This window comes from Jaculus jaculus, chromosome 10 (genome assembly GCF_020740685.1).
Source record: "Jaculus jaculus isolate mJacJac1 chromosome 10, mJacJac1.mat.Y.cur, whole genome shotgun sequence".
NCBI classification, from domain to species: Eukaryota; Metazoa; Chordata; class Mammalia; order Rodentia; family Dipodidae; genus Jaculus; species Jaculus jaculus.
This window is the reverse complement of record NC_059111.1, coordinates 40,444,681-40,470,460: the sequence shown is the minus strand read 5'-3', so window position 1 is coordinate 40,470,460 and position 25,780 is coordinate 40,444,681. Positions and strand designations below refer to the sequence as shown.

Genomic DNA, 25,780 nt, shown 5'->3' with positions numbered 1-25,780 from the left:
ACTTAAGGCAATAAATTTACCTCTTAGAACTGCCTTCATTGTGTCCCAGAGATTTTGATATGTTCTGTTTTCATTATCATTTGACTCTATAAATTTTTTGATTTCCTTCTTGATTTCTTCATTGACCCATTCATCATTTAGTAGTGTATTGTTTAGTTTCCACGAGTTTGTGTGTGCTGTATAGCGTTTCTTGCTACTGATTTTTAGTTTAATTTCATTGTGGTCAGATAGAATGCAAGGAATTATTTCAATTTTCCTGAATTTGTTAAGATTTGCTTTGTGTCCTAACTTACAGTCTATTTTAGAGAATGTTCCATGTGCTGCTGAAAAGAATGTATATTCTGCAGCCTTTGGATGAAATGTCCTGTATATATCTGTTAGGTCCATTCCTTCTATGACCTCATTTAGTCCAGATGCCTCTCTGTTTACTTTTTCCTGGGAGGACCTGTCAATTGATGAGAGTGGGGCGTTAAAGTCACCCACCACCACTGTGTTTGGTGTTATCTGTGACCTAGTTCTAATAGTGTTTGTATGATGAATTTGGGAGCCCCCATGTTAGGTGCATATATGTTTAGGATTGTAATGTCCTCCTGTTCGAGTGTGTCCTTAATCAATATAAAGTGACCTTCATCTTTCTTGACTAATGTTGGTCTAACGTCTACCTTGTCAGATATTAGGATAGCAACCCCTGCTTGTTTTCTAGGCCCATTTGCTTGGAACACCATCTTCTAACCTTTCACCCTAAGATAATGTCTATCCTTTGTAGAAAGGTGACTTTCTTGGAGACAACAAATTGTAGGATCCTGCTTTTTAACCCAGTCTACAAACGTATGTCTTTTCGTTGGGGCATTGAGGCCGTTGATATTAAGAGATATTATTGACAGGTGTATATTTAAGTTTTCCTTTTTTTTTTTTTTTTTTGTGGTTCCGGTTCTATCTGTGCTCCTTGTGATAACTAGTATTTGAGTATTGCTTGTTTTTTCTAGGTTCCTTATATGTGTGCTTTTCCTTTTTTTCAGCATGGAGGATTCTATCAAGTATTTTCTGTAGAGCTGGTTTTGTCTTCAAATACTCCTTTAACCTGCTTTTGTCATGGAATGTCTTTATTTCTCCGTCTATTTGAATGGATAGCTTTGCAGGATAAAGTAACCTTGGTTGACAGTTGTTATCTTTTAGAACTTGGAATATATCACTCCAAGCCCTTCTGGCTTTAAAAGTTTGTGTTGAATAATCTGCTGTAATCCTGATGGGCTTGCTTTTGTAGGTAACTTGATTTTTCTCTCTAAGTGCTTTCAATATTTTTTCTTTGGTTTGTATGCTTGGAAGTTTGATTATAATATGGCGAGGAGAGGTTGTTTCCAGGTTTTGTCTGGCTGGGGTTCTAAAGGCTTCCTGTATCTGCATTGGTACCTCTTTCCCAATTTGGGGACAATTTTCTTCTATGATTTTGTTGAAGATGCCTACTATGCTTTTGGAGTGGAATTCTTCTCCTTCTACTATGCCCTGAATTCTTCTATTTGATATTTTTATAGTGTCCCGAATATCTTGAAATTCCCACTCATACTTTTCTATAAGTTTGTCTTTCTCTTTGTTGGATTATATTAGATTTGCCACCTGGTGTTCTAGCTTAGATATTCTGTCCTCTCCTTCATCCATTCTACTGGTGAGATTTTGTACAGAGTTTTTTATTTCATTAACTGTATTCTTCATTGCTAGTAATTCTGATTGGTTTTTCTTTATTATTTCTATTTCCTTATTTATGTCTTGTATTGCCTTCTTTATTTCATGAAATTGGTGTCCTGCATCTTCTTTGATTCCTTTGATTTCTTGAGTTCCTCTTTGAGTCCTTAGATTTGTTCTCTGACTTCTTTGAACATATTTACAATCATTCTTTTGAAATATTTCTCAGGCATTTCCTCTAACTCGTTCTCAGTTGAGGTCATTTCTGATGCATTAATACTTTTAGGTGTATTTATATCGTCTTGCTTTTTAGTGTTTCTTGTGTTATAGTGTATATATTTTTGCATCTTGGATTAAGTTAATGCTTGGATTTTCTAGCTAGCTGGGTATACTTAGCTGTATCAATTGATTTGATGTTATATATTTTCAGGGTAGGAGCTTAAGGTGTTAGGTGTGGCTCTTAAGACTCTCAGAGTATCTGCATAGGTGTTCCTAGGGGTTGAGTTTCCCTGGTATGGGAGTATTCAAGTAGGCTGCGTGGAATAAAACACAGGTAGATTGTAAAAGTTAACTAAACACTGTACCCATTCAATCAAAAACAGCCCCAAGTATGTATGCCAGTGTAGTCATTATAACAACCAGATCCTCTATCAACATAGAGGTTAAGATTTCTGGTCTGTTGAGGGATCCAAGTCAGCTTGTGACCAGTGAGACCCTTCCCTGGTGCAATCCCAGTTACCTTGGATGATTTTGTCTCAGTCACGTTGCTGCCTGGTCATCAGGCTGCTGTTCTGATTTCTGGATCTGGCCACTGGCTTTTCCTGCAGGGCAAACCGAGCCTGCCAATTGTGGCCCTGCAGATCAGCACACCTGCTGGTGGAACTGCTGCTGCTAAAGCTGCCTCTGCTGGGTCTGTCGCCGCTGCTGCTGAAGCTGCTGCTGCTAAAGCTGCTGCTGCTGTCCCTGTTGCTTCTGCTGTAGCTGCCACTGCTGGAGCTGCTGCTGATGCTGAAGCAGCTGCTGCTGGGTCCACTGCTGCTGCTGCCACTGAGGCTGCTGATGCTGGATCTGCTGCTGCCGCCTCTGAAGCTGCTGCTGCTGGGTCTGCCGCTGCTGTTGCTACTGGATCTCCTGCTGCTGGGGCCACTGTTAACGGTGCCGGAGTTGCTGATGTTGCTGCTGGACTCTGCTCCTGCTTGGGTCCCACTGTTGGCTCAATTTGGTGTTGCCGGGTCCCAGGTCTGCTGCTCTGTTCTCTGGAGCTGGGCTTAGGCTGTGGGGGAGGGGAGGGAGCCGCAGCTGTTCTGGTTCTCTTGCTGTTCCACGTGTTCTTCTACCTCGTGGTCTGCTCCTCCATTGTTCACTGTTGCTCTACCTTCATGTTTCCTGAGTTGTGGAGAGCTCCAGTGTGAGTGGAACCTTGCTTTTCCTGTGGCTGGAACTGAGTCTGGTGGCTTTCTGGTGCGCTGCTGCTGCCACGGTTGGCGAAGCTTCCGGGGCCGCTTTTGCTGGCCTGTGCGGGCTCTGGATACTCTTGATCTCTTCTTCTCCGCTGCTGCTTCAATTTCCTATACACCTCACTTTTTAGTAAAAGTGTGTATTTTGTTGAGTTTTTTTGGTCTTTTTTCCCCTCTAGGCTGCTTTGGCGTGGTACCTACACCGCCATCCTAACCGGAAGTCTCTCTCAAATGTTCTCATTTGATTTTTTAATGTTTGCTATCCTTACTGGGGAAGGTGGAATATCATAGTTTTAATTTGCATTTCCTTAGTGGTTAGGAATGTTGAATATTTTCTTAAGTGTGTGTTAGCCATTTGTAATTCTTCCTCTGAGAACTCCCTATTTAGTTCTCTGCTCCAGTTTTGGAGTGGGTTGTTTGCTTTTTTGCATTATTTTCTACCCATTTTAGGAAGATTGTTTTATTGAGGAGGAATCAAGTTTTTGTCTTTTGGCCTGTTCACCCTATACTTCAGGTGAACAGCGATGTTGATACTTATTGTCCAGTCAAGATACCACAGCAAAAAGCCTGATTCCACAGCTCACACAGGAATCAGGCCTCCCCAAGCAAGGCACAAGCAGACCTACCAGGACCAGAGGATTAGGAGGATTAATGGAACAGGGATCTGGCCTACTTTGTGCTGAGCCCTCCAGGACATGGGCCAGTGCAGGCAGCCTAGACTGGAGGTGGGAGGAGCCCACACACTGACAGGTCAGGCTGTGGGAGGGGACCAGAAATGGGTACAGCCTACTCACTCCAGACCTCTGTGCCTACCCACACACTGATGACCCAGGGAACTCAGGCCCAGGCTGTTGGAGGGGATCAGAAATGGGTCTGGATTACTCACTTCAGACCACCGTGCCCACTTACACACTGACGGTGAGGGAACTCATACCCAGGCTGTGGGAGGGGACCAGAGATAGGTTTGGTCTACTCACGCCAGACAGATTTCTGCACCCGCCCTCACACTGAATGTGCAAGGAACTCAGACCAGGTTGTGGGAGGGGGGAGAATTGGGTCTGGCCTACTCGTTACAGACCACTGAGCCTGCCCACACACTGACCCTGCAGGGAACTCAGAGCCAGGCTGAGGGAGAGGGGAGAAATATGTCTGGCCTACTCACTCCAGACCTTGTGAACCCCCATACACTGACTGTGCAGGGAACTCCTGGATAATGCTTTTGATATGTTGTTGAATTCAGTTTGTGAGGATCTTTGCATCAAAGTTCATCAGGGATATAAGCTTATAGTTTTCTTTTAGTGTTGTATCTCTGTCTGGTTTAGTTATTAGGGTGATTCTAGCTTCATAAAAGGAGTTGGGGAGGATTCCCTGTTCTACCATTATGTGAAACAGTTTGAGAAAAATTGGTTTCAGTTCTTCAATGGAGGTTTCATAGAATTTGGCTAAGAAGTCATCCAGTCCTGGAATTTTCTTTTAGTTAGGTTTTTGTTTGCCTTTTTATCTTGAATTTGATAAGTTTGTTTAGGGGGTTAATGTCCTATGAGTTTAGTTTTAGTAGGCAGTACATATCTAGAAATTTAATGCATTTCTTCCAGAGTATCCTATTTTGTGAAGTATAGTTTTTGGAAATATGTCCTGATGATTCTTCCAATTTCACTGATGTCTGTTGTGACCACTCCCTTTTCATTTCTGATTTTGTTAATTTGCAACTTCTCCTTTTTTGTTTGATCAAATTGTTTATCAATGTTGTTTATTTTTTCTAAGAGCCAGCTCTTCATTTCACTAATTTTCTTAATTGTTGTCTTAGATTCCAATTCATTTACTTCTGCTCTGATCTTGATTATTTGTTTATTTATTTCCCTATGGAGCTTTTAGGGTTGCATTCTTCTTGTTTATCCAATGTCTCTAGGTGGACAGTTGGGTTATTAATTTGTAATATCTCTGTGTATGTTATGTAGATATTTAGTGCTATGAATTTTCTATAAGACTGCCTTTAATGTGTTCCATATGTTTTGGTAGGTTGTGTCTTCATTATGCTTGAATTCTAGAAATTTTAAAAATGTGTGTTGTTCAGTCTCCAGGAGCTGATGTAGTTCCTTCTGTGTCTGTTGTTGTTAATTTCTAGCTTTAAAGAGTTGTGATCTGATATGATGCAGGAAGTTATGTCCATTTTCCTGAATTTATGGAGGCATGCTTTATGATCTATTTTGGGGAAGGTTCAGTGGGCTGCTGAGAAGATTGTGTATTCTGTAGAATTGGGGTGGGAAGTTCTATAGAAATCCATTAGGTCTATTTGATCTATTATGTTGTTTAGCTCTATTATTTCCCTGTTGATTTTATACTTGGTTGATCTGTCTAATGATGACAGTGGAGTATTGAAGTCCCCAACTGTGATGATGTTGGTCTTTATTTCTGGTGTTTTTTTTTTTTTTTTTTTTTTGTCTAGTAGGTTTTGTTTAATAAACTGTGTTGTACCTTTCTTTGGTGCAAATAGATCTATGATTGTGATGTCCTCATGCTGGATCATTCCCTTGATGCATAAGAGGTGGCTCTCTTTGTCCTTTTCAATTACTTTTGGTTTGAATCCTATTTTATCAGATATTAATATACCATACCTGTTTGTTTCTTATTTTCATTTTCTTGGAATGTCTTCTTCCACCCTTTCACCATGATGAGGGGTCTATCTTGATTGGTGAGGTGGATTTCTTGAAGACAGCAGATAGAAGGGTCTAGTTTTCTGTTCTACCCTGTTAAATTGTGTCTTTTGATGGGTGAGTTAAGATCATTAATATTTAAGGTTATAACTATGAGGTTTGATTTAATCCCTGCCATGATGAAGTGCTTTATGGGGTTTAGTACTTTATTGGGCTTTGTACTTTTTTGAGTCTGCTCTAGTTTTGGTTATTGAGATCTTCTTCTTATAGGGTCTTGAGATTGGTTGTTTGACTGTTCTTTGTAGAGTATTCCCTCAAGTATTCTCTGTAGGTTTGCTTTGTGTACATATAATCATAGAGCTTACTTTTTTCATGGAAAGTTTTCCTTTCACCACGTATTATGAGAGATCCTTTTGCTGGGTGCAGCAGTTTGGGTTGGAAGCCATAGTGTTTTAGACTTTGAAGTGTTCAATTCCAGGCCCTTCTGGCTTTCAGAGTTTCCATTGAGAAATCTGAGGTAATTATGATGGGATTGCCCTCGTATGTAGTGAATTATTTCTCTCTTGCTGATTTTAGCACTCTCTCTTTGTTTTCATTGTTAATATATATATATATAAATTTTTTTAAATGAAAGAGAGTCTTTATTAAGCCAGTCACCATCTGTCCTCTCACAGCAAGGAGGACAGCAGCTTCATTCTACTTTTACAGTGAGTTTTTAAAGGTAAAAACTACATTACTTTACAATGGCCTACCCCTTACTCTTTCCCTCCTACCCCAATTATCTTTTGCAAGAGTAAGCAAGCACAATTTACAAAAGCAGAACTTGGGTAGTGAGATCTGCAGATATGAGCAAGACCAAACACCAGATAAAGTTCTTATGGAGTACCAGGCTACCTTGACCTTAGGGCAAGACTAACAGCAGATATCTTTAGTGGAATCATACCCTCAGGCTAGTAGTTATTGCTCTGTGTTAATCTTTAGTCTCTTAGGGCTCCCTGAGACTGCCAAGAAGGCTGAATGGCCTAAGATGGCTTCCCTCAGGTCTGCTCATCAGAGGTTGTTTCATTCCTTACTGGTTTTAGCAACTGAGTGAAATCTTAGACTCATCGCTTACCATAGCCTCATACTCGGTCCTGAGAACCATTAATTTTACTGAGTAAATTCTCTGTTGGATAAAGTTGATTAGAACATTTAAAATGAAGTGGCCTATATTCAATCATAGGTAACAGAATTTTGAGTAGAGAGATGGCAATAACTGGAGTGGTGAGCCACGGTGATCAAGAAAACAAATTTTCATACAAGCAAATGTGCAGCTGGTTTACAAAAGCTTGTGCAGTCTATATGATTTAAAACAATTGTTTTTGATATCTCACATTGAATTCTTCAAGCTTCTGCCATGCGTAGAGTATTCAGCTTCCAGAGTGACTAGAGAAGTGCTGTAGTATCTTTGTCAGGGGTAGATATCCTCCAGAGCTTTACTTGGAGGGGACCCTCTGGGTCCCTGGTGATCTGTTAGTTGCTACAATCAGCTGAGGACACTGTCCTCTTGACTCTGGCATGATGAATTTATACCCCTTAGTTGATGGGTATGGGCCAAATTCCCTGAGGGTATGCAGGTCCCCTTATGTTACAAATTTTAAGAGAGCACCATGAATGGTAGACAAATCTGATTTACCTCTATAAATCTGAGCAAAAGGACACCTTTGAACAACCAGCACCACCCACATCAGCAAGTACAAATAGCTAGAACTCTGAATTGCTTTTACATGTCAGGATGGGAGTCTGAGATCTGTCCTTAGTGATATTCCTCCTTTAATAAGACATATCAAGGAGAGATTAGACTAATACAAATCAATAACTATCAGGTAAACATAAGCAGTGAGGGCAGTTTTTGGAATTCTTAAATTTAAAGACAGTAGTGGCTGACTAATCAGGCACAGGCAGGAGCAGAAGGCATGAGTTAATGTTACAGTTTAGTGTTATAAGCCAGCATCAGACAGGGGAGCCTATTAGTTTGAATCTTTGTTTATAGTATAGTTATATTTTATAGTTATGTTCTCTTGCTGGGTGATTAAGACCGTGCAGGCTGCCAAAATTAACTATGTATTTTCAAGGTCAATAATGGCACTATAGAAGCAACTCTTAGGGACCTGTGAAAATTCTATGACTTTCAGCATTGTCATCTGATAGGATAAGTCAAGGTCATGCTGACAAGTGGCCCTACCTCTTCTGGGAAGCCTAGTGGACTGATTTTTCTCCAATGTGACTCTCCTGTTGTAGATACACTGACTTAAAATTCATCTCTGGGTCTCCATCTCCTCCCTGATCAAGAAGACAGGTAGCTGACCAGAGGCTAGAAGTTAGCAAGTGTCCCATCATCTCCTGTGGCCTTCTGACCTGGGAACAGGAACCAAAATATTAGTTATCCTTTTAATTCCAGTGTTTCCAATTAATTCTGGCTTCCACATTTGGTTATTAATCACTCAGAGAGACTGTGCCTATCTGATTAGCAAGACAGATTTAGTTAAAAAGGTACAGAGCATTTCTGGTTAGCAAAGAAGATCTGGTTAGAGAATGACACAATACTTTAAAATCATTCTGATTAATATTTACATTTAGATGTCAGATGACAGTATAAGCTATATTTGGAACATAGAACACATACACATTCTATCTTTTAAGTATCTGTCAGTTATAAATATAGGCAGAACATTTTAGTAGCACTGAAAACAATATTTTATCAATTATTTGGTCAATAACTTTAAGCCAATTGATTTAACCTAGAAATTGTATGTCAGGAAAAGATAAGACATTATAAAATCTTGGTATCTTTGCTTGAAAACAACTTTGGCTAGTCTGTGTACCTATGCTCATACCAATTACCATAAAAAACTGGAAGCAGAACAGCAGAGTTTAAGATTATTTTTCTAGAGAAGGAAACATGTCTTAGGTATCAATATGTCTATAAGTAATGAACTTGAGATACTAGAAGTGAGACAGTTACCTAAGTAAAACCCTGACTGTGACTGGCTATATATAGTTTAAGAATAAAGTCAGTTTTTTTAATTTTTTAAAATTTTTTTCTGAGGTAGGGTTTCACTCTAACTCAGGCTGGCCTGGAGTTCACTATGTAGTTTCAGGGTGGCCTTGAACTCAAATCACTCCTCCTACCTCTGTCTCCAGAGTGCTGGGATTAAAGGCATGCACCACCATGCCTGTTTCCAGTTTAATTTATTATGAGAGGGAGAGGAGAGAAAGAGAGAGAGAGAGAGAAAGAAAGAAAGAAAGAAAGAAAGAAAGAAAGAAAGAAAGAAAGAAAGAAAGAAAGAAAGAAAGGGAGAGAAATTGGTGCACCAGGGCCTCAGCCACTGCAATCCAACTGCAGATGCTTGCATCACGTAGTGGGCATGTTCAACCTTGTGTTTGTCTCACCTTTGTGTGTCTGGGTAACTTAGGATCTGGAGAGTAGACATTGGTCCTTAGGCTTTGCAGGCAAGTGCCTTAACCACTAAGCAAGCTCTCCATCCCTCATTGAAAATAGTTTTAACTGTGATGTGCCTTAGAGAGTTTCTTCTTTGGTCCTGTCTATTTGGTGTTTTGTGAACTTCTTTTATCTGTATGAGCCTCTCTTTTGTGAGATTGGGAAAATTTTCTTCAATAATTTTGTTGAATATTTTCTATATGCCTTTGGCCTGGATTTCTTCCCCTTCTGGTATATGCATGATCCTGATGTTGGATTGTTTTAGGGCATCCCACAGTTTCCTCATATTCTGTTTGCATAATATTTTGAACTTAGTAGTATTTTTGGACTCCCATTCAATTTCTCTGTCTTGTCTTCCAGGTCAGAGGTTCTATCTTTCACATGAGTGACCCTTTTAGTGAGGGGTTCCAGAGAGGTTTTTAAAAACTCTACTTGATTTTTGTTTTCTGTTGTGCTATTTTGCATCATATTCATATCTTTTTTTGAAGCATGATTTCAGTTCAAGATCTGATTTTCTTAATGCTTCCTGGAATTCATACTTGCATTTGATCATGTCTAAATCAAGCTTAATCAGCTGGGTATTGAGATGTTTCATTTGTTGACTCACCTTCAATACATTTATATCTCTTTTGAGGCATCTCTGGTTTTCTTCAATTAAGCCTGATGACAAAAGCTGAGTGCTTTATAAGAGATAATTCTGCTCAATTTCATTTATGCAGTTGTTGGCCTTTTGATTCCTTACTTCCAGTTCAGAAATTCTTTAGATCAGGATAAACAGCTTGATGTGCTTTCATTTTGGGATTCAATTTCTGTTGTTTTCCTTATTATTTTACTGGAGGCTTCCATTGTAGGACTAGGCATCCTTTTTGGAGATCTGTTAGTTTTCTGACTTTCATTGTGTTTTTATTTTTATTATTTTGCATTGTGGTCTACCAATCTCAGGGTAAAAGTCTTATTTTATTGAGGAGAAAGCAAGTATTTGTCATTTTAAGATTTTTGGTGACTATTATGTTTTAAATATGACCCAGATTGGTGTAGAATGGAGTTATAACTGCAGATGCGCAGATTGTGGAAATTGCAAATATATCAAAGGTACCTGGGGAACTGGGAGGTGGGGAACTGGGAGCTCAGGAACTGGGAGCTCTGTATACTCACTCCACTTGCATGCACTCTTCAACACAAGGGAACCATGAGTTGGGGACTCAGAATCTAAGAAGCTTGGGAGCCAGGGGCAAGAGATGATCTCCCACAGTGGCCTGTGTACCCTTTGACTCAGGGGAACAGGGATTTGTGAACCCAGGAGCAGGTCAATCAGGAAGCCAGAAGAAAAGGCCTGTTTATGCACCACACATGCAGAACACACAAGCAGCCCTAAGCCAGCAGCAGGTGTACCAGAACCAGGGAACTTGGAGGTAGGGAAGGTCAAAGGTCTGCTAATATCCCCTTTACACTGCTGGACCTCATCTTGAAAATTTGATTTTGCCAACTTTTGAGAAAATACCAACTTTCTGAGAAATGTTTAGTTTTGTATGACCACTACAAAATACTAATAGAATCTTCTGAGAGGTTGTGCATCATACCTGTTGCAACCTATCAACATAATCCCATTAACTGAAGATATTTCATCCTGTCTAGCATATCACTTTTGTCTTGTTCTTCCACATATGGTTGAAAGTTACAAAATATTACATATATAAGAATTTTCTATAGTAAATTATATTTAAGTTCAAGAAGTATTGGGAATGACATTTGGTAGTTTTAATTTTTCTGTAAAGGTCATTTGCTTTATGTTTTTCCTAAACTTTTTTTTTCTTCCTCTTATTGATATAGATTTTTGGGCCCAAAGAGGAGTGGTATGGCCCTGATGGAAGTCAACCTTCTCAGTGGCTTCACTGTGCCCTCAGATGCAGTTCCTCTGAGTGAGACTGTGAAGAAAGTCGAGCATGATCATGGAAAACTCAATCTTTATTTAGATTCTGTAAGTAGTAAGATGTAAGTTTCATGATGAAGGTAGCTATTGGTGAAGGATTCAAAAGCCTGTGTTCTTTTAGGTATTTTTGTTGAAGTTATTATTTCAGCTTTATGCAACTTTGAGTAGTTTTAGCATGGCAACCATGTTTTGTTTGCTTCCATTAAAAAGACATAACATTCAGCCAGGCATGGTGGCACATGACTTTAATTCCAGATTAATACCATTCAATTGGATCTTATATTATTTCTGCCCCCTCTCCCACAATGGACCATGAGCACTGGAGAGTGTGAGAGAGATGTTTCAGTGCTGAATACTCTTCTGTCATTTATTCTCAGCACTATGTTGCCTTTTGGGTCATCTAAGTGGTCACAACCATCTGAAAAGAGAAGCTTCTCAACCTGAAAGTAAGAGTAGCACTAATATATATGTACAAACATTAACAAAAGTGCTTACAGGGAACTTTGGCATTATATATGCATTTAGTCAAACAACAGCATGCATTACTTCCCTAGGGTTCATGACCTCCCCTACCATAGGCATTTGACTAGGTTTTCAGTACTGGGCATGTATTCCCTCCCATGGAACGGGCCTCCTGTCCAATTAGAGAGTAGCTGGTTTCTCCCATAACAGAAATACCACTATTACAACTGATGGCTCATTTGGCCTGGATGGCCAAACTTAAGGCTTGCTTTATTCACTGTTATTTATCACTGCTGAGGACTTCTCTCTCCCACAGGGCTGCATACAGCATAGGTTTTTCTAGCTATCTGTCACTGGTCTACAGAGGGGAGGTTTTCAGCACAGTTCCAGCTTGATTTTTTACTGACCTTACATCTCAGGAATATAGAGTATTCAGCAATAGGGTCTTACCATCTATTTCTGGTGGGAAACCAAGAGCCTTGGCAATGGCCTATAATGTTTTGGGGGCATCAGGGACATCCCTGTCCAACAACTCACTGGAAAGTATCCCACTGCTGGAACTGAAAAAAGAATTTTTTTTTCAAGTTAGGGTCTCACTGTAGCTCAGGCTGACCTGGAATTCACTATGTAGTCTCAGGGTAGCCTTGAACTCATGGTAATCCTCCTATCTCTGCCTCCTGAGTATTGGGATTAAAGGCATGTGTTACCACACCTGTCTTGGTACTAAAATTTTTCTAGTCACAATCTATGGCTTCTGGGTATGCCATTATCCATAAAAGTAGGGTTCCATATGGCTTATCCAGAACATCTTAAATTTTGTTAACCCTCCTCCCACTCTTCCTTTACTCAGTCCCTTCTCCAGACCTCACTTAGTCCATTCTCCCCCCAGTAATATGTTCATCTACTTACATATATACAATACAGTCTCCTTAATTCCTCCCTTCTCCTCTCTCTCTTATAGCCCCTTTCTATCTTACTGGCCTCTGATACCAGTTTTTACTCCAATTCACATATATGTCTAATCACTTATAGCTAGGATCCACATATGAAAGAGAACATGTGGTGGTTGGCTTTTTGGGCCTGGCTTACCTAAGTATAATCCTTTCTAGATCTATCCATTTCCCTGCAGATTTCATAATTACATTTTTCTTTATTGCTGAATAGACCTTCATTATATAAATGTACCACATCTTCATGATTCATTCATCAGTTGAGGGATATCTAGCCTGGTTCCATTTTCTAGCTATTGTGAATAGAGTGGCAATAAATGTGGATAAGCAACTATCTCTAAGGTTGTGAGAAGAGTCCCTAGAATGTATGCCTAGAATTGGTATGTCTGGGTCATATAGTAAATCTATTTTTAGCTGTCTCAGGAACCTCCACACTAATTTCCACAATGGCTGTACAAGTTTACATTTTCAACAATAGTGTAGAAGGGTTCCTTTTTTTCCCAAATCCTTGGTAGCCTGTGTTGTCACTTGTTTTCTTGGTAATAGCCATTCTGACAGGAATGAGATGGAATCTCAATGTAGATTTAATTTGCATTTTCCTGATGGCTAAGGATGTAGAATATTGTAAAGGTGTTTATAGGCCATCTTTATTTCTTCTATTGAGAACACTCTATTTAGTTTCATAGCCCATTTTTAATTAGGTTGTTTGATTTCTTTCTTTTTTTTTTTTTGAGTTCTTTATATATCCTGGATATTAATCCCCTGTAAGATGTATAGCTGGCAAAGATTTTCTCTGATTCTGTTTTTTTTTTTCTGGGAGGAGGAGGGGGTTCCAGGTTCACCGGTGATCCTTCTACCTCTGCCTCCAAAATGCTGGGATTAAATGCGTGTGCAAATGTCAATCATCTCAGTGTTCTCTCTCTCTCTCTCTTTTTTTGAGGTAGGGTTTCACTGTAGTCCAGACCAGAATGACATGGAATTAGTTATGTTGTCTCAGGCTGGCCTTGAAGTCATGGTGATCTTCCTACCTCTGCCTCCCAAGTGCTGTGATTAAAGGCATGTGCCACCATGCCTGGCCTGATTTTTCTCCCATTCTATAGGTTTCCTCTTTGCTCTATTCATAGTGTCCTTTGCTGTGCAAAAGCTTTTGAATTTCATGAGGTTCTGTCTTTGTCAGGTTTTGGTATCAGGATAATTCTGGCTTCATGGAAAGAGTTTGCTAATATTCTTTCCTTTTCTATATTATGGAAAACTTTGAGAAGCCTTGGTGTTAGTACTTGTGTGAAGGTCTGGTAAAATTCACCCATGAATCCATCTGGGCCTGAACTTTTAGTTTTAGTTGGTATATGTGTATATATATATTATAACTGCTTTGATCTCTATGTTTGTTATAGGTCTGTTTAAATAGTTTATCTCATCTTGATTTAATTTTGGAAGGTCATATAAATTTAAAAAATCATCCATTCTTTCAGAATTTAAACTTAGTAGAGTAACTGTTCTAAAAATATGGCCTCATTTTCTGAATTTTTTGGTATCTGTTGTAAGGTGCCTTTTCATCACTAATTTTATTAATTTGTTTATCTTCTCTGTTTCTTTTGGTCAGATTTACAAAGGGCTTATGCATTTTGTTTGTCCTTTCAAAGAACCAACTCTTTGTTTCATTGTTGCTTTGTAATGTTTTACTTTTTGGTTTCTATTTCATTAATTTCTACCCTAATCTTTATTACTTCTTCTCATCTACTGATTTTTGGTTTGCATTGTTTTTCTTTTTTCTAGGCCTTAAGGTGAAGCATTAAGTTGTTTACTGGTGACCTTTCTAATTTCTTCATACAGGCACTTAAAGGTATAAAATTCTCTCTTGGGACTGGCTCCATTGCATCCCCAAAATTTTTATATGTTATGTTATTATTATCATTTGATTCTATGAATTTGTTGATTTCCTTTTTGATTCCTTCAGTGATGATCCATTCACCATTAATTTGTCCATGCTCTATAGTTTTTCTTGCTGTTGATTTGTAGTTTAATCCCATTGTGATCAGAGAGAATACAAGGAATTATTTCAATTTCCCTGTATTTGTTAAGATTTGTTTTGTGTCCTAACATATGGTCTTTTTTTTTTTGTTTTTTTGTTTTTGTTTTTGTTTTTTTGAGGTAGGGTCTCACTCTGGTCCAGGCTGAACTGGAATTAACTCTGTAGTCTCAGGGTGGCCTTGAACTCATGGCGATCCTCCTACCTCTGCCTCCCGAGTGCTGGGATTAAAGGCGTGCGCCACCACGCCCGGCTCCATATGGTCTATTTTAAAGAATGCTCCATGTGCTACTGAAAAGAATGTGCATTCTATAGCATTTGGATGGAATGTTCTATACATGTTCTGTAGATGTAGAATGTTTGGTTAGGTCCAATTGTTCAATGATATCATTTACTCTAGATGTATCTCTTTATCTTTTGCTGGTATGACCTGTCATTTCATGAGAATGGGGTAATAAAGTCACCTACTACAATTGTGCTTGGTGTTATCTGTGATCTTAAGATTAATAACATTTGTCTGATGAAATTGGAAGTACCAATGTTAGGTGCATATATGTTTAGAATTGTAATTTCCTCTTGTTGAATTGTTCTTTTAATAAATATCAAGTGACCTCCTTTATCCTTCCTCACTAATGTTGGTTTGAAGTCTATCCTGTCAGATATTAGGATAACAAACCCTGCTTGTATTCTAAGATGATTTGCTTGAAATATCATTTTCCATCCTTTCACCCTAAGATTGTTTCTGTTATTTGTTTATTTATTTATGATAGTCAGAGATAGAGAGACAGAGAGAGAGACAGAGAGAATGTGTACACCTGGGCCTCTAGCCACTGCAGATTAAGTCCATTTGCATATGCCACCTTGTGATTCTTGCTTATGTGGGTCATGGGGAACTGAACTTTGATCCTTTGGCTTTGTGGGCAAGTCCCTTAATTGCTAAGCCATCCCTCCAGGCAAGATTGTGTCTGTCTTGTGTGAAGAGGTGAGTTTCTTGGAGGCAGCAAACAGAAGGGTCCTGCCTTGTAATCCAGTCTGCTAGCCTGTGTCTTTTGGTTTGGGCATTGAGGCTATTGATATTAAGAGTTATTATTGAAAAGTGTGAATTTATTCTTGTCATTCTTCTTGTTTTGTATTACTGTTTTTCCTTTGTTCTGTTATGTTAACTATTATTTCAGTATGTTTTTTCCTGTTTCCTCATGTGTGTGCTTTCATTTCGCTTCAACCTAAAGGATCCATTCAAATATTTTCTGTAGAGCTGGCTAAGTGATCATTTATTCCTTTATCCTGTCATTGTTGTGGCCTGTCCTTATTTCTCTGTCAAATGGATGGGTAGCTTTGCGGGATAAAGTAATCTTGATAGTTATCTTTCAGAAATTGGTATACACAGTTTTAAGCTTTTCTGGCATTTAAAGTTTCTGTTAGTAATCTGCTGTTATCCTGATGGGCTTGCCTTTGTATGTCACTTGATGTTTCTCTGTAACTGCTTTATTTGATTTGGTTTGTGTGTTTTGTAGTTTAATTATAATATGGTGAGGAGAGGTTCTTTCATGTTTTTTCTTTCTTTCTTCTGTTTGGTGTTCTAAGGGCTTCTTATATCTGTATTGGCTTCTCTCTCCCTATTTGAGGGAAATTTTCTTCTGTGATTTTGCTGAAAACACCTATTATGCCTTGAAGTGAAATTCTTCTCCTATCATGCCTGAATTCTTTTTTTTTTTTTTTTTTTTTTTTTGGTTTTTCGAGTTAGGGTCTCACTCTGGCTCAGGCTGACCTGGAATTCACTATGTAGTCTCAGGGTGGCCTTGAACTCTCGGCGATCCTCCTACCTCTGCCTCCCGAGTGCTGGGATTAAAGACGTGCGCCACCACGCCCGGCTCATGCCTGAATTCTTATATTTGATCTCTTCACAGTGTCCTGGATGTCTTGAAATTCCCATCTATACCTTCCTATTAGTTTGTCTTTCTCTTTGTTGGACTGTATTAGATCTGCCATCCTTGTCTTCTAGTTTAGATATTCCATCCTTTCCTGTTGGTGAGACTTTCTACAGAGTTTTTTATTTGACTTACTTTGTTCTTCATTTCTAGCATTTCTTGGTTTCTAAAATTTTTAAATATTTTATTTATTTATTTATTTGAGAGAGAAAGAGGAGGGGGGGAGGAGGGAGGGAGAGGGAGAGAACAGGTGTACAGGTGTACCAGAGCTTCCAGCCACTGCAAATGAACTCCAGATGCATGTGCCACCCTGTGCATCTGGTTTATATGGATCCTGGAGAATCGAACTGTGATCCTTTGGCTTTGCAAGAAAGCACCTTAACCACTAAGCAACCTCTCCAGCCCTCATTTCTAGTATTTCTGATTGGTTTTTCTTTAGTATTTCTATTTTCTTACTCATGTCTTGTATTTACCTCCTTATATCATTAAGTTGGTTTCCCATGTTCTCCTTCAGGAGTTTGTTTTCTTCTTTTGAACATAATTATAATCATTCTTTTGAAGTTTTTGCCAGGCATTTTATCTAAATCAGTCTCACTGGGTGCTATTTCTGATGGATTTATAACTTTTGGTGGAAATATATTGTCTTGATTTTTTGTGTTTCTTGTATCCTAATGTAAAGATTTTTGCATCTTAGATTAATTTCATGCTTGGGTTTCTAATTATCTGTAGTATTCTTGGAAATGTAAATCCAACTTTATATATCTTCAGGGTAGGAACTTAAGGTGCCAGGTGTGGCTCTTATATTACTCCCAGAGTAACAGCAGAAGTCACCTTAGGTGTTGGGTTTTCCTTTTATGTAAGTATTGTAGTAGGGTGGGTGGGACAAAATACAGGCAATTCTAAAATTCATCTGAGCAATATACACTCAATTAAAATCAGTATGGATTGTTTGTATAAGTGTGGGGATTAAAACACCAGATAATCTAACAAAGTCAAAATCCCTAAAGGTGTGTGTTGCCCCACACCCTTAATCCTGTCAACTGAGAGACTGAGATTTCTGGTCTGTAATGAGTTCCAGGTCAGCCTGGCACCAAGTGAGACCCTGCCCCCAAGAATGACAAAAGAAAAGACAGAGATACCATAAATCAGGAAGAGACAAACCACAAGCTCAAAATATAGCTTATTTAAGAACAGTAAACACTGGATGTGGTGTGCACACCTTTAATCCCAGTACTCAGGAGACAGAGGTAGAAGGACCGCTGTGAGTTTAAGGCCACCCTGAGACTATGTAATGAATTCCAGGTCAGTCTAGGCTAGAGTGAGACCTTACCTTTAAAAACAAAAACAAAAAACATGAATGGTAAACTCTACCATCAGTAAAATCTAACACATAACCTGCCTGGACATGCAAGGTGCAATTAGCAGTTCCAGTGCAGGCTGATATACCAGGCTTTGGGGGCAGAGATTGATCCAATGTAAGTATGCCATTACCTTTTGGAATTACTTTTGGTCTCACCTATGCTGAGTGCCCACTGGGTCCTGCTTTGTTGTGCTGTGGGTTTGGCTTGGCTCCCTGGGTTAGTGGATCTGCTTTTCTGATTGGCTGTGCTGGCTGCTGTGTGGCTGAGTTCCCTTCCTCAGGTGTCCTGTGGCTGTAGTGGAGGGTGCCTGAAGTTGTACTGGAGCTGTGTAGCTGGTCCCATTTGTCTTCTCCTTCCAGAGCTGCTCAACTTGTCCCTTCTGTCTTCTCTTTCAGGTTTTTAAATATATATAAATATATGTTATTTATGAGAGGAGGGGGGAGAAAAGGGGGGAGGGAATGAGAATGGGCATGTCAGAACCTCTAGCCACTGCAAATGAACTCTAGACATATGAAGCACCTTGGCTTAAGTGGGTACTGGGGAATTGAACCTGGGTCCTGAGGCTTCATAGCCCTTAACCACTAAGCCATCTCTCCAGCCTTCCTGTGGGTTTTTGACTTTGTTAGGAGGTTGGTGTGAGTGGAAAGTCCCTTTACCTGGGTTCTGTTCCTGTGGCTCAGATGGGCAGGAGTGGTATAACTCTTCCCAGAGGACCTAGACTGCTTGCACCATGGGTGGAACCAATTCTGGCTGCTTGTGTGGTTGCTAAAAGCTCCAGGTCTCATCTGCTTCTCTGCTGTTTTTGATAACTCCTTACACATCTTTACTTTTCAGTAGAAGAGTGTATTATGGTGTTTTACTGCTTATATCCACCCCTTAGGCCATCATCTTAACCAGGAGCCTATAATAAAATCTTTCTAAACTTTGCCCTTTATGATGAATTCTGTTAATTAAGTCCATGGAAATTCATATGTCAAGAACCTGGAGACCACTGACTAAAACTTTTGTGTGTCTGTGAATGTCTGGCACCCTATCTCCTGAGTTACAGCCAGCCAAGAGCCAAGGAAAGCTCTGTCCTCTCAAAGACACCCTACATTTCCCTATCACTCAGGAAAGGTTTATTTTAAAACATTTTCTTTTAGTAGTTTCTTATTTATTAATAAGTTGGCAAGTTGAGGGATATATGCATGGTACTTTCACACATACATTGTTTTTGTTTATATTTCTTCATTGTACTACTTCCCCATTCCCTTACCACCTTGCATCTGGTTTCTTTACTGCCTCGCAGTAGCTCTTTTCTGCTTTCATGTTACATGTACTTTCACCCTCCTGAAGATTGCTTTTTTTCTCTTTTGTAGTCCCCTTTCTAGTTTATTAACAAGCACATAAACACAAACACATGAATATATAAGACTGAGATTTAAATATGCATTTCATAATTATACTCAGGTAATTATTTCAGTATGGCATATTTTAGTTAACATAATAATTTCCAGTTTATTTTATTTCCTGAAAATATCATGATTTAATTTTTTAAAATTTTTATTAGCATTTTCCATGATTAGAAAAAGAATCCCGTGTTAATACCCTCCCTCCCCCCCATTTTCTCCTTTGAAATTCCATTCTCCATCATATTACCTCCCCATAACAATCATTGTACTTACATATATACAATATCAACCTATTAAGTACCCTCCTCCCTTCCTTTCTCTTCCCTTTATGTCTCCTTTTTTTTTTTTTTTTTTTTTTTTTGGTTTTTTCGGGTAGGGTCTCACTCTAGCCCAGGCTGACCTGGAATTCACTATGGAGTCTCAGGGTGGCCTTGAACTCACGGAAATCCTCCTACCTCTGCCTCCTGAGTGCTGGGATTAAAGGTGTGTGCCACCACGCCCGGCTATGTCTCCTTTTTAATTTACTGGCCTCTGCTACTAAGTATTTTCTTTTTCTTTCTTTCTTTCTTTCTTTTTTTTTTTTTCATCACCTAGTGGGCATGTGTGACCTTGCACTTGCCTCACCTTTGTGCATTTGGCTTATGTGGTGGAGAGTCAAACATGGGTCCTTAGGCTTCACAGGCAAATGCCATAACCACTGAGCCATCTCTCGAATCGCCCCCAATAATTTTGTAATTTTTTTCTTTTTCTTTTTTAATTTTTTTTCTTTTTAAATTTTTATTAACATTTTCCATGATTACAAAATACATCCCATGGTAATTCCCTCCAACCCCACCCCCACTCTTTCCCATTTGAAATTCCATTCTCCATCATATTACCTCCCCGTTACAATCATTGTAATTACATATATACAATATCAACCTATTAAGTATCCTCCTCCCTTCCTTTCTCTTCCCTTTATGTCTCCTTTTTAACTTACTGGCCTCTGCTACTAAGTATTTTCATTCTCACGCAGAAGCCCAATCATCTGTAGCTAGGATCTACATATGAGAGAGAACATGTGGCACTTGGCTTTCTGGGCCTGGGTTACCTCACTTAGTATAATCCTTTCCAGGTCCATCCATTTTTCTGCAAATTTCATAACTTCATTTTTCTTTACCTCTGAGAAGAACGCCATTGTATAAATGTGCTACATCTTCATTATCCACTCATCAGTTGAGGGACAGCTAGGCTGGTTCCATTTCCCAGCTATTATAAATTGAGCAGCAATAAACATGGTTGAGCACGTACTTCTAAGGAAATGAGATGATTCCTTCGGATATATGCCTAGGAGTGCTATAGCTCGGTCATATGGTAGATCAATCTTTAGCTGTTTTAGGAACCTCCACACTGATTTCCACAATGGCTGGACCAGATTGCATTCCCACCAGCAGTGTAGAAGGGTTCCTCTTTTTCCACATCCCTGCCATGATCATTTGTTTTCATAATGGTGGCCAATCTGACAGGAGTGAGATAAACTCTCAATGTAGTTTTAATCTGCATTTCCCTGATGACTAGTGACATAGAACATTTTTTTAGATGTTTATATGCCATTCGTATTTCTTCCTTTGAGAATGCTCTATTTAGCTCCATAGGCAATTTTTTGATTGGCTTGTTTGATTCCTTATTATTTAACTTTTTGAGTTATTTGTATATCCTAGATATTAATCCTCTACCAGATATATAGCTGGCGAAGATTTTTTCCCATTCTGTAGGTTGCCTCTTTGCTTTTTTCACTGTGTCCTTTACAGTGCAAAATCTTTGTAATTTCATGAGGTCCCAGTGATTAATCTGTGGTTTTATTGCCTGAGCAATTGGGGTTGTATTCAGAAAGTCTTTGCTAAGATCAATATGTTGAAGGGTTTCCCCTACTTTTTCCTCTAGCAGTTTCAGAGTTTCAGGTCTGATGTTAAGGTCTTTAATCCATTTGGACTTAATTCTTGTGCATGGCGAGAGAGAAGAATCTATTTTCATCTTTCTGCAGATATATATTCAGTTTTCCCAACACCATTTGCTGAAGAGGCTGTCTTTTCTCCAATGAATATTTTTGGCATTTTTATCGAATATCAGGTGGCTATAGCTACTTGGGCTTACATCTGGGTCCTCTATTCTGGTCCACTGATCTACATGTCTGTTTCTGTCCCAGTACCACGCTGTTTTTGTTACTATGGCTTTTCGCAGGGGCATTGAGGCCGTTGATATTAAGAGATATTATTGAAAGGTGTTATTTATGTTTGCCATTTTTTTTGTGTGTGTGTTTCTGGTTCTACCTGTGCTCTCTTGTGTTAAGTAGTATTTGAGTATTGCTTGCTTTTTCTAGGTTCCTTATATGTGTGCTTTTCCTTTTCTTCAGCATGGAGGATTCTATCAAGTATTTCCTGTAGAGCTGGTTTTGTCTTCAAATAATCCTTTAATCTGCTTTTGTCATGGAATGTCCTGATTTCTTTGTCTATTTGAATGGATAACTTTGCAGGATAAAGTAACCTTGGTTGATAGTTGTTATCTTTCAGAACTTGGAATATATCACTCCAAGCCCTTCTGGCTTTAAAAGTTTGTGTTGAATAATCTGCTGTAATCCTGATGGGCTTGCTTTTGTAGGTAACTTGATTTTTCTCTCTAACTGCTTTCAGTATTTTTTTGTAGGTTTGTGTGTTTGGTAGTTTGATTATAATATGACGAGGTTTTTTTTTTACAGGTTTTGTCTGGCTGGGGTTCTAAAGGCTTCCTGTATCTGCATTGGCACATCTTTCCCAATTTGGGGGAAATTTTCTTCTATGATTTTGTTGAAGACACCTATTATGCCTTTGGAGTGGAATTTTTCTCCTTATACTATGCTCTTAATTCTTATATTTGATCTTTTCATAGTGTCCTGAATATCTTGAAATTCCCACTCATACTTTTCTATAAGTTTGTCTTTCTCTTTGTTGGACTGTATTAGATGTGCTACCTGGTCTTCTAGCTTAGATATTCTGTCCTCTCCTTCATCCATTCTACTGGTGAGATTTTGTACAGTTTTTTATTTCATTAACTGTGTTCTTCATTGTTAGTAATTCTGACTGGTTTTTCTTTATTATTTATATTTCCTTATTTATGTCTTGTATTGCCTTCTTTATTTCATGAAATTGGTGTCCTGCATCTTCTTTGATTCCTTTGATTTCCTCTTTAAATTCCTCTTTGGTTTGTTCTCTGACTTCTTTGAACATATTTACAATCATTCTTTTGAAATCTTTCTCAGGCATTTCCTCTAACTCGTTCTCAGTTGAGGTCATTTCTGATGCATTAATACTTTTAGGTGTATTTATATAGTCTTGCTTTTTAGTGTTTCTTGTGTTATAATGTGTATATTTTTGTATCTTGGATTAAGTTAATGCTTGGATTTTCTATCTAGCTAGGTATTCTTAGCTGTACCAGTTGATTTGATGTTATATATTTTCAGGTAGGAGCTTAAGGTGTTAGATGTGGCTCTTAAGACTCACGGAGTATCTACAAAGGTGCTCCTAGGGGTTGAGTTTCCCTGCTATGGGAGTATTCAAGTAAGATGAGTAGAATAAAATACAGGTAGATTGTAAAAGTTGACTAAACAGTGTACCCATTCAGTCAAAAACAACCCCAAGTATGTATGCCAGTGTAGTCATTATAACAACCAGATCCTCTATCAACATAGAGGTTAAGATTTCTGGTCTGTTGAGGGATCCAAGTCAGCTTGTGATGAAGTGAGACCCTTCCCTGGTGCAATCCCAGTTACCTTGGATGATTTTGGTCTCAGTCAAGTTGCTGCTCTGTCATCAGGCTGCTGTTCTGATTTCTGGATCTGGGCACTGGCTTTTCCTGCGAGGAAACCGAGCCTGGCAACTGAGGCCCTGCAGATCAGCACCCCCACTGTTGGAACTGCTGCTGCTAAAGCTGCTTCTGCTGGGTCCGTCAGCAGCTGAAGCTGCTGCTGCTGGGCCCACCGCTGCTGCTGCCTCTGCTGCTGCTGCTGCTGTAGCTGCCACTTCTGGAGCCACTGTTGCTGGTGAAGCTGCTTCTTCTGGGTCCACTGCTGCTACTGCCACTGAAGCTGCTCCTGCTGGGTCTGCCGCTGCTGCCGCTCCTGGGTCTGCTGCCTTTGGGGCCTCTGTTACCGGTGCCGGAGCTGCTGGGTTCTGCTGCTGGCCCAATTTGGCGTGGCCGGGTCCCGGGACCGCTGCTCTGTTCACTGGAGCTGGGCTCAGGTGGTGGGGGAGGGGAGGGAGCCACAGCTGCTCTGGTTCTCTTGCTGTTCTACGTGTTTTTCTACCTCGCGATCTGCTCCTCTGTTGCTCACTGCTGCTCTCCCTTCACGTTTCCTGAGTTGTGGAGAGTGCTGGTGTGAGGGTAAGCTCCCGCACCTGGCTTTTCCTGCGGCTGGAGCCGAGTCTGGAGGCTTTCTGGTACGCCGCCGCAATTGGCAGAGCTGCCGGGACCACTTTTCCAGCCTGTGCGGGCTCTTGATGCTCTGGATCTCTTATACTTCTCCGCTGCTGCTTCAATTTCCTATACACCTCACTTTTTAGTAAAAGTGTTTATTTTGCTGGTTTTTTTTGGTCTTTTTTCCCCTAGGCTGCTTTGGCATGGTACCTATGCTGCCATCTTAACCGGAAATCATGATTTAATTTTTTAATTGCTAAATTAACATTTCACTGTGCACATAAATATATATATATATGTAACCACATATATTTATTGATGGTCTTCCAGGCTGGTTCCATTTCCTAGGTATTGTGAGTAGGGCATCAATCTGTGAGAGTCCTTCAGGTATATACCTAAGAGTAATATAGCTGGGTCTTATGGCAATTATATTTTTAGCTTTTTTGAGACATCTCAATGCTGCATTTTAAGTGGCTATACAACTTCACATTCCCATCTGCATTTATGAGGAAATCCTCACTAGTGTTTGGTTTTGTTTGCTTGATGATAGCCATTCTGACTCGGTAAGGTGGAAATCACAAAGTTGTATTGTGTTGTATTGTATTATATGTATTTATTTAGAGAGAGAGAGCGAGAAAGAGATAGATAGATATATATATATAGAGAGAGAGGGAATGAATGGGCACACCAGGGCCTGTAGCTACTGCAAACAAATTTCAAACTCATGTGCCATCTTGTGCATCTGACTGGTGAATTGAATCTGGGATTTTAGGTTTCATAGGCAAGGGCCTTAACTACTAAGCAATCTCTCCAGCCCTCAAAGTAGTTTTGATTCATTTCCCTGATGGGCAAGGATACTGAAAAGTTTCAAAACATATTTATTTGCTATTTGTATTTTTTCTTTTGAGAGCTTTCTATTTAGTCCATTGGCCTACTTATTGATTAGGTGATTTATGGTTTTCATTTTGGAGTTTAATTTCAGCAGTTTTTTTTTTTCTTTCCTGAGGTAGGGTCTTGCACCAGTCCAGCTGGCCTGGAATTTACTATGTAGTCTCAGGCTGTCCTTGAACTCACTGTAGTCCTCCTACCTTAGCCTCCCAAATGCTGTTATTAGAGGCATGCACCACCACACCCAGGAGAGAGGGGGGGGGAGAGAGGGAGAGAGAGAGAGAGAGAGAGAGAGAGAGAGAGAGAGAGAGAGAGAGAGGGAGAGGGAGGGAGGGAGGGAGGAAGGGAGGGAGGGAGAGAATGGGCATTCCTAGGTCTCCAGCCATTGCAAAGAAACTCCAGACATGTGCACCACTTTTTGTACATCTGATTTTTACATGGGTACTGGAGAATTGAACTCAGTTTTTTAGGTTTTATGGGCAAGTGCCTTAACTGCTGAGCTGTCTCTCCAGCCCAGCATTAAAAAAAAAAAAAAAAAAAAAAAGTACTCCTTTTTAGTCTCTAATTGTATTAATTTGGAACACCTTTTCTTTATTATTTTTTTTTACTAGGTAGAAAGTTTGTATGGACACATTATGTGTTGGAACCATCATTTCCCTCCTCCCTACCCTCACTCCAGTGAGGGCCCTTCTTAGAGGATCTCTGTGGGTTATGAGTTGTGAGAGCAGCAGTCATGGAGGAAGGAATGCCTCTGGACATGTCCGCTCACTCTGTAGCTCTAACAATCTTTCCATCCCCTCTTCCGCAAAGTTCCTTGAGCTGGTGGGTATGCTGTAAGTCTACTTTAGAGTTGAAATCTCCGTGTTTTTGCTTTGGTGTGTTTTGAGCATTGTCAATGTCTATCTCCATCACCCTGGCCTAGGTTGTCAGGCTTGCCATTGAAGCAACACTTTTGCTCATGTAGCCAATTCCTCTGTGATTTCACCTTGGCCCTGGCTGATATGTAAGGTGTGGTTTTTCTCCTAAGTCCCCAGTGAGCACTTCTCCCAGTGGCTCCCTCTGAATCATCTTTCTTTTGGCTGTGTGGCTTGGCTTGGGCTTTGCTTATCTTGTTTATCTTTTCAAAGAATCAACTCTTTGG

The 25,780-nt window shown here is 39.6% G+C and overlaps 1 protein-coding gene across 3 annotated transcripts in view; it reads left to right on the top strand.

Moving 5' to 3' along the window:
- Window positions 1-25,780, top strand: part of Cd109 (CD109 molecule) — a 289,871-nt gene that overhangs the window by 251,896 nt on the left and 12,195 nt on the right. For all 3 annotated transcript variants that reach the window (XM_045160121.1, XM_045160120.1, XM_004660405.2), the window contains one exon: window positions 11,103-11,250. In XM_045160121.1, coding sequence (XP_045016056.1) covers window positions 11,103-11,250 — 148 coding nt within the window. The remainder of the gene's footprint in view (window positions 1-11,102; window positions 11,251-25,780) is intronic.